At 36.0% G+C, this 9,326-nt stretch overlaps 1 protein-coding gene across 3 annotated transcripts in view; it reads left to right on the top strand.

Annotated features, from left to right (window-relative positions):
* sorbs2a (sorbin and SH3 domain containing 2a) overlaps positions 1-9,326 on the top strand; it is a 57,106-nt gene that overhangs the window by 29,283 nt on the left and 18,497 nt on the right. For all 3 annotated transcript variants that reach the window (XM_016504628.1, XM_016504627.1, XM_016504626.1), the window contains exons 8-13: positions 693-813; positions 3,089-3,264; positions 5,290-5,356; positions 5,478-5,528; positions 6,326-6,530; positions 6,796-6,910. In XM_016504628.1, coding sequence (XP_016360114.1) covers positions 693-813; positions 3,089-3,264; positions 5,290-5,356; positions 5,478-5,528; positions 6,326-6,530; positions 6,796-6,910 — 735 coding nt within the window. The remainder of the gene's footprint in view (positions 1-692; positions 814-3,088; positions 3,265-5,289; positions 5,357-5,477; positions 5,529-6,325; positions 6,531-6,795; positions 6,911-9,326) is intronic.

The following is a 9,326-nucleotide window of genomic DNA, read 5'->3' as shown; positions in this document are numbered from 1 at the left end:
TATATATATATATATATATATATATATATAAGATTATACACATTTCTTTGGAGTAATGTCCAGGAATGTGTTTGAAAAAAGCCCATTTTAATTTCATGTTCACTTGGAATCGAAATAGGGTTCATTTTAATTTCATGTGGGCTTTAAGGTTCCTATGATGATCTAGGATTTTCCTTGTGACCTATTATGTTGTGCGTTTGAGATTAACGTGCATCTTTATATTGCCTCTGGTGACTGAAGACTTGACCTTCTTTGGAATATGAATGTATAATGCAACCATATTCCAGTGTTAACACTCTTTCTTACATAGATTGTCCTGCACTCATTATCTACTAAAGGTTCTTTTAAAGTGTTTATTGTCATGTGGTCTCACAGTTTTTCAGTTTTCCATTTGTCGTCCATCATTCCTCTCATTTTACTACAGAAGCACCAACGTCTGATCACAACCTTTGTCTTTTTTTGTAACAGCATTTTCCTCAGTAATGACATTACTCAGATACATTTGTTGTACAGTATCTGTAATATTTTCAAATTTGTCTTTTGATGTGTACTCTCATGTCTTACATTTCTAATTCTTCTAACTTCTTTTTGTCCCATAGCTGTCACCCACTCATACTTGTTTGACCTAAAGTGACTCTACAAATTACATTGCCCATATTTCCATCACTTATAAACTTTTGTTTGTTGCCCAGGGTCAGATGGCAATGAATGGAAGCTCTCAATCTCAGAGGCCCTTTTCTCCACCTGTTTACCCACCTCCACCCCCAACCCTCAGCCCAGGACTGGTAAAGATCCTGCAGGATCGTAGTTCAGGTGAGTGGAGAGTCCCACACACACCTATGGCTAGTATTACAAAGCAGAGTTTTTACTATCGGCAAAATGTTGCTTATTCAGTCTCCTTATTTATACTCCCTGTTCTATTCAGTTGTTGCGGGTTATTTTTTCTTTTCCATTGTGTGTGCTACGTTTGCTCCTGCGATTCTCCTGTGTGTATTCCTTATGGATTTATAATTCAAAGATTATTTTTGGATTATACTCCTTCGTCATGCACTTTAAATAGCAGTACTAGCAGATACAGTACTTGTCAAAAGTTTGGAATGGAAATATTATGATTTTAAAATGTTTTAATGAACTCTCTTATGCTCATCAAGGCTGCATTTATTTAATCAAAAATGCAGTAAAAACGGTAATATTGTGAAATATTGCCATTTGAAATAACTATTTTGTAGTTGAATGTTTTTTAAAATATAATTTATTCCTGTGATGCAAAGCTGAATTTTCAGCATTAATCTTTTGTGCCATTATAAATGTTTTTACTGTCACTTTTGATCAATTTAATGCATATTTGCTGAATAAAAGCATTAATTTCTATTACAAAACACACACACCCCAAACATTTGAATGTCAGTATATTGTGGTTTCTGCATAATTTGACCTCATTAAAACAATTGAAAATCATAATGTTTCCAATTTTTTGACAAGTTCTATAGTACCTTTTGTTTGAAACGTACTTCACAGCAGTTAAAAAAGCATGTTCTATATAGAATGAAAATGGGTAGTATAAATGAAATTTGGATGTACTACATCCGCCATGTTGTCACTGTCACAAGACCTTCGAGTGTCATTTATGACGCTTAACTTCCATTCACAACTCCTCTCGTGTAGCTTTATGGGATAGTAAAGTGTCCATCAAATGTGCACTCCAAAGTCTCACCGGAAGCAGTCGGTCATCTGGGTAGTTTTTGTCTGCTATTTTTAGAATGCTGTGAATTCTGACATTCTACTCTCTTAGCATACTGTTTTTCACATACTACGTAGTATGGAAGTAGGCATATTGAGACACAGCAAATGTAGACTTTCCTTAATATTTTTTGTTTGTTTGTTTTTTTTTCCTTCAATTGATTGAGTCCTAGTTTTGGTGCTCTGAAATAATGGATTTGTAATGCACAATTCTTGTTAGTGGATGCCTGTGTTGGTAGTTACAGTGCAGTCCAGTTCACACAGGATATGATGCATTTGCATCCATTAGGCCAGACCAGAGCAATCAATACCTGAACAGAGGGAAACTGAGGAGAGGCAAAGATCTGACCATTTGGCAGGGATTTGCTTAGGAAGGCAAATTCATATAATTTTTGTAGTAGTTTAAATAAAGATGCTGACAAATAGTTTGCTGTAGTGTTTCCTCATGTCATTGCCTTGTTGCTACTGCAAACCTGCATAGATGTGAAGGAATAAATGTAGCTGCCTCATGTATGCTGTGTCATACAGATTTCATACACTCTTAAAAATAAAGGTGCTTCAAAAGGTTCTTCAAGCGATGCTATAGAAGAACCATTTTTGGTTCCACAAAGAACCATTCAGTCAAAGGTTCTTTAAAGAACCATCTCTTTCTTACCTTTTTATAATCTGAAGAACCTTCTTTCACCACAAAGAACCCTTTGTGAAACAGAAAGGTTCTTCAGATGTTAAAGGTTCTTTATGGAACCATTTGGGCAAAAAGGTTCTTCTATGGCATCGTGAAGCACCTTTATTTTTAAGAGTGTAGTTCAGGAAGCTTAGTCAGGGTGAGAGCTTGTGCCATGTCAGTGTTCCTGCTCTATTAGATTAGATTGGACTGTGACTGTCAAGCTCAAACACGCCATTTAGTTTCTATTCCCAATTTCTGTCACCATATCTTTTTCAGGCTGACACTCTGTGTGATATTTGCCATGATTATGCCATCTGATACAAATTTTGAGCATCAGTATAGATTACTTTCATCAAAGGCAGCTTTTGATTGCTTAGTGTGACGTTCTCATGGAAGACCAATTAATTTCCTTTATGATGAATCTTAGCATCCGATGAAGTCCTAACAGTAACAAAATTTAAGTCCTGCAGTGTGACCATATCTATGGCAGCAGTCTAATGAAGAGCCAGTGGCGGCACGGTAATCAATGATGTGTGTGAGGGAGAGTGACAGGGAGAGAGACTGTTACTGGGGTCACAATTTGACTAGAATCAATTGTAAAGGACAGAAAAAATTACACAGCCATTGTTTTAGTCTTTTTTTCTAATCTGTCGCCAACCTTTCTCTCACTCTCTCACTCAGAGGGTTCAGAGACGGTGAAGAGAGAGACTGTTGTCTCTGGTGAGACAGTGGTCAGTAGCTCTGTGCCCATCGCTCGTTTCTCAGAGGAAGAGAAGAAGGTGTCCGTCATAAAAGCGCCCCATTACGAAGGCATTGGACCAGTGGATGAGTCAGGTATTCCCATCGCCATCCGAACGGTGAGTGATATCCAGGCATTTTTAAGGGAACTGACAAAAATGACAGAAATTAAAAACAACTATAAAAATTATTTTTCTTAGTTTTAAATAAAATAAAAAATGACTTAAGTATGTTTTACAAGAAAATGCTATTTTTAGTCTTTCTACTTACAAATTGCATGCTTGATTCAATGTTGCTTGCTGTTTTTTGTAATTATTTGTGACATTTACTAGCAATTTCAGAGTGAAAATTGTTTAAAAGAAAATCATGTGCCTTTTTTCTGTGTATTTTGCTTCTGATTTGATATATACCAGCTATGTTTCATTGTAGCAAACTTGAGAGTTGATTATATATACCACAATTTAGACACAGTTGTCATTACTGGTGTCTCGATGACTTTACAAAGCATATAGTGATTTTTTTTTTGTCTTAGTTTATGACTGTTATATTTATAATCAGCTAAGTTTACTGACAAGTAATTTGTCTGTCCATAACTGATGCATCATGTGATAGAAACAGTAAGCATTAATTGTTTATTATAAATCAGTTTGATCTGGATTTCGAATTGTATTATTTTAGTCCAACAGCACTTGTTTCATGTTCAGACAAACTGACAGCCTGCGAGTTACATCCTTAAGCCAGTATGTTGTCTTTAGGAGTGAGTCAGTGAGTACGTTTACATGGACATCAGTAATCTGATTATTTACCTTATTCTGAATAAAACAATATTATGATTAAGGTGTTTACATGAGTTCCTTCTAGAATATTCCTTTCAAGTTCCCGTTTTACATGTTATAGTACATAGATCGATTTATGGTACACCTCATTACGTTTCCACGCGACGCCATCCGACGTTCCCTCCAGAATTTCACGAATCAACACACAGTTCGTCTTCATTACTAAACAGTTTTGGGTGTTTCATTTTTAATTTTACGATAGCTTCAAGTGCAGTTAATTATATGTCATGCTATACATGCAAACAGACGACGACGGATAAAAATATGCCTTCTTGCTTGAAGCCATGCTCTTTTGTTTGCCGTCAAACGGTTGACCACTGTCGGCAAAAAGTCCTACACAACGGTAATAGTGTGATTAAGGTGTGTACATGTCTAGACTGTACTTCAGTAATGCAGCTAAACTAGGAATACTCCACATGTCTTAATTCGATTTGTGTTTACTTCGAGTATGAGTATGACTTTAGCCGGATTAAGGTAACTTTATTCAAAAATCTTTGTTTACATGGTAGATTCTTAATCAGAGTATTGTCTTAATTGTTATTATTGGATTATTGTTGTCCATGTAAACGTACTCATTATTGAATCATGAAAGAAACGCGAGTGGTTTTGATTTCATTTGGAGCTATTTTTGTTTGCAAAATACACAAAGTAATTGCCATTATTGTGTTTAAAAGTTACTTAGTATTAACTTCTGTTTATTGTACTGTTTATATAAAGGTACTTTTATGAAGCAGTGTTTTGATCCAATGAGATTTTGAGTTGATGACGCGATACACCACAATGGCACAGAAATAAAAACCAAAAAGGACTGACAGGATATTCTGCCACTTTTTGTGGTTGCGAATGGTTAGTACAAAAACTGAGATTTACGTGATATTGTATTACCTATCACGGTGCATCAGCGTAACAGAACAAAACCCATCACTCATTCTTTTTAAACAGTATGACATCTAGCTGTCTGACTGTCACTGGTCAGATTTAAAACAGCAGATCAGCTGTTAATCTCTTTTGAGGGCATTTTTTCTTGATTTGTGTTTGAGTTGTTCTGACATTTGATCCTCTTATTGTGGTTAGAGGAATGCTTTTGAGCTCTCAGCAGTTCAGACTATCTGTGAATGTGTGTGTTTGTGAGCAGAAGAGAACATTCCTGGCAGGTTACTATGATACTCCCTGTCTGTTTTTCTCTCTGTGCTCTAGTGATTGTGTGTTGGTTGTCAGGAAATGACAAATGCTGTTAGCTGTTTGTGCGCTTAACCAGCAAACTGACAAGGCAACCACTTCTGTGTGTGTGTTTGTGCTTCTATTTAGACCGTGGACAGACCCAAGGACTGGTACAAGACCATGTTCAAACAGATCCACATGGTTCATAAAGCAGGTGTGTATGATGGAGTGAGTGGGAGGATACACAGAACATATCCTGTAGTGTTCATTTCGTGTGTTTTTTAATCTCACACAGAGTTTTCCATTTTAATTTTTTTTAATGCTGTTTTCACCAGATGATGACTATGCAGACACATATAATGCAACATACGCTGTCATAAACAACGGTAAGTTCTGTGAAATCTAAAGATCTGATATTAACTTACATTTCTGCTTACTTAAAATCTAACACTATGTGTGTAGTAAAAGTCTGAATTCTGTGTGTAGTCTGTTTTTGCGTTGTAAGAAGTGTTTTTAGCATATAGTAACTAATAAAATGTACAATAAAAATGGTTATATTCTATAGCAAATAAACAAATAATATGCATGAAACATTGATTTGAGTTAAAAATCATGTTTTAAAAAAATCAACTAAAGAGCTGACATCTTGAAAATGTCCAAATATTGTTTGTCTTAATTTTAAACAATGGTTTTATTATGATATTTGACTATGATATTTGTTTTAAGGGAGAACTGATGTTTCTTTAAAATAATTATTTTTTTTTTTTTAAGAATGTGTCATATAAACTACCATTTAAAATTGTGAGGTCAATAAGATTTTTCTTTTGATATAATTGAATTCATTTATATAGCATAAATAGTCAGTAAAGACATTTATAATGTTATAAAAGGTTGCTTTTAGTGTTATTTCCAATAATTGCTCTTCTTTTGAACTTTCTATTCATCAAAGAATCCTGAACTGTTATAGCACAACATTGATAATAAGAAGAAATGTTTCTTGAGCATGAAGTGATTCTTCTTAAAGAGGCAAACAGACACAGGAAGTGCTTCTAATACCAAGTTTTAGGCATTGTTCAAATAAGTACAAGCTAGAAAGGGAAGGAATAAATAAAGAGAAAGACAGTTGTTGTTTTTTTGTTTTTTTAAGTAATTTATTACTATGATATGTGTGCTTCTTTCTTAGATAATCACCCTCCTGTCCATGCCCACCCGCCCCCTCGAACGCACACCTACCGGCCTCTCTCTAGAAATACCTCAGACACGCCAGACCGTGCCGCCCACCGGGAGCTCTCACCATCCCCCGTGCCCCCTCCGCCCCCTCCCATGCCCTCTCTCCTCCAGCTCCGCTCAAGAGACATGGACAGAGAGAAAGAGTTCTCACACGACCCGTAAGACACCTGACCTCATGTGCTACACTGTAAATAAAACAAAAAAATTGTGAATAAAACAAAGATTATTGGAGTGCAATTACAAGAAAATACTCTTAGTTTAATTCAATGTGTCACTTGCCGTTTCTTTGTAATCAATTGCTAGAAATTGACTAGCAATTTCTGAGTGAAAATTGTTTCAAAGTAAATCCTACACCAGATTTTTGTCAGTGTACAGTCTCCAAAGGTGTCGACCGCTCTGATTGGTTATTATTCTCATCTGCAGAAATGAGTGGGGTCCTCCAGATCGAAAAGTGGATACGCGTAAATACCGGGCAGAACCACGGAGCATCTTTGAGTATGAGCCTGGCAAATCCTCCATCCTTGAGCAAGAAAGGCCGGTGAGTGATCTTATTTAGTTAAATCATTATACATAAGTGATTGTTTTTCATCAGTTTCATTTAAACTGTTGTAAAAATCCTCACATAACATGGACTCAAGGTTGCTAAGGTCTAAAGGCAATCCTGTTCTTGTGTTCTCCACAAGTAATTCAGTGCTGTAACAGTCTCTTTAATCACAAAATCAAACATACAGTACATGGTCAGTCCCCCACGCAGATTAGACCCATTAAATGGCTCTGTTAGCAGAGACTTGACTTTTGAAAATCTTTTTTAGCTCTATGTTAAACCACATTTGTGTCCCAGAAAACGTCAAAAGTTTTAAAGAAGTCCCCAAACATTCTGTCACTACTTACTCGCCTACCAAGCCTGTATGATTTTCTTTTTTTTTCTGTGGAACACAAACATGTACCTTCAAATATCACGTGTCACACCAGGTTTTTATGACGATGTTTCTGGTTCACATATGTTAGTCACTGATGTCATTCATTTCTGACCATATTTTCAGCAAATAATGACAAAGTTGGGTTTATTCCTCCGACAAAGTTATCATTTGGCCTCAAAACAATTGAATGGAATAGTGCACACATCATATGCACCACTTTTATAATACTTTTATGGTGACAATTTCATTTTTTGAAGCTATACAGAATCCATTTATTTCATTGTATTGAAAAGAACAACCTAAATGTTCTTCTAAACATGTTTTATGTTTCATCCATGAAAAAAAAAAATGGTTTCTCTCATATGTATGTCCATTCAAAAGTCTGGGTCTGTCAAATTTTTTAAACACAAAGTAGTACTTTTATTCAGCAAGGATGCATTAAATTGATCAAAAATGGCAGTAAAGCAATTTAAAATGTTACAAAGGTTTCTGTTCAAATACATGCTGTTCTTTTGAACTTTCTATTCATCAAAAAATCCTGAAAAAAATGAATCATGGTTTTCCCAAAAATATGAAGCAGCAACTGTTAAACATTAATAATACGAATAAATGTTTCTTGAGCACCAAATCAGCATATTAGAATGATTTCTGAAGGATCATGTGACACTAAAGACAGAGAATTCAGCTTTGCCATCAAAGGAATAAATTACATTTTAAAATATTTTACAATAGAAAACAGTTACTTTATATTCTAATACTATTTTACAATATTATTGTTTTAACTGTCTTTAAAAAAATATTTTTGAACGGCAATCCTGTCTTATGAAAACTCTCTATTTCATTGTAGCCTACAGCCATTTGAGTTCTACTTTATGAAGGTGTCGCATTCCCAACTTACTGTTTACTACAGTGTCAAACTGCAGTTTTCCAGCCTGCTGATTGGACATGTGTTAAGGCTGTATTTTCCCTCTGTTTCATGGATCGTTTGACCAAATAATGGACCATCAGCCATGAGTTTGCTTATTGTAAACAATGTGGTGCTTCAGCAAGCTTTCTTTTCCTTTGTGTATCTGTTCATGTAGTAGGTCAAATCTTTGCACTAAAAGCAATCAATTATTAGGTTCGCCTGAAACATTAAGCTGTGGTATTCATGAAGGGGACAATGCAGATTTAAATTTTGCAATACAGTATGTCCCATTCTCCCCTTAATAATGTCACATTCTACTGTATTTGTCTAAGGCGAGACAAATAAAATGGCTCAAGAGAGGAATTACCTCAGTGTTTTATGTCTCCTTTGACAGCAATTGAACTTTTGTTTTGCAATGTAGATGTAGAAAGCTGGAAGGGTGTCAGACAAAGCGGCGCAGTCGTAGCCAGCGCCGCGGTTCACAGAACAATGAGATAGAAATGTCAGGAGGCTGAATCACAGCACTGCCCTCAGCACAAACACAGTGGATGTGGCAGTGGGAGATGTCCCAGGTGGCAAAATGAGTGGGCAGCTTTTTCAGCATGTATAGTCATAGCTTAAGGAAGAGAAAAAAATAGATTTTAGAGAGAGAGCAGAGAGGAAGAAGCATGATGTCTCCCCCTTTTGGACAGTACTGAGAGGCACAACACATATTAAAGGGACAGTCCACCCAAAAATGAAACTAATGCTGCGTCCCAATGTGCCTACTATGCCCTTAAAGTATGTACTTTTGTGGTGAAGAAAAAGTATACACTTTTGAGTGTGCAGTAGAAGAGTAGGCAAGCTTTGGGACATACTATCACGTCATACCATTGCATCTTTAACTGTACGCTCTGTCGCACCTGTTACACGCATCCTGTCACTGTAAACTGGCCTGTCAATCATCTTGTCACAGTTAACATCCACATTTCATTTCATTTAACTTCCACTCATAACTTCCTACCATATCGGAGAGAAAAGAAGTAGCACGTTGATCTGCCAGCCGCGGGTCTTTATGCAGAGAACTCTGCTCATATTTTCTGCATAATTATGCATTTAAAAGTTAACGACCAAACTAATGTTTATAA

Source organism: Sinocyclocheilus anshuiensis, unplaced genomic scaffold (genome assembly GCF_001515605.1).
Source record: "Sinocyclocheilus anshuiensis isolate Anshui unplaced genomic scaffold, SAMN03320099.WGS_v1.1 scaffold86, whole genome shotgun sequence".
In the NCBI taxonomy this organism is placed as follows: domain Eukaryota; kingdom Metazoa; phylum Chordata; class Actinopteri; order Cypriniformes; family Cyprinidae; genus Sinocyclocheilus; species Sinocyclocheilus anshuiensis.
Note: the sequence above shows the minus strand (reverse complement) of the source record. Positions and strands in the feature narration are given on the sequence as shown.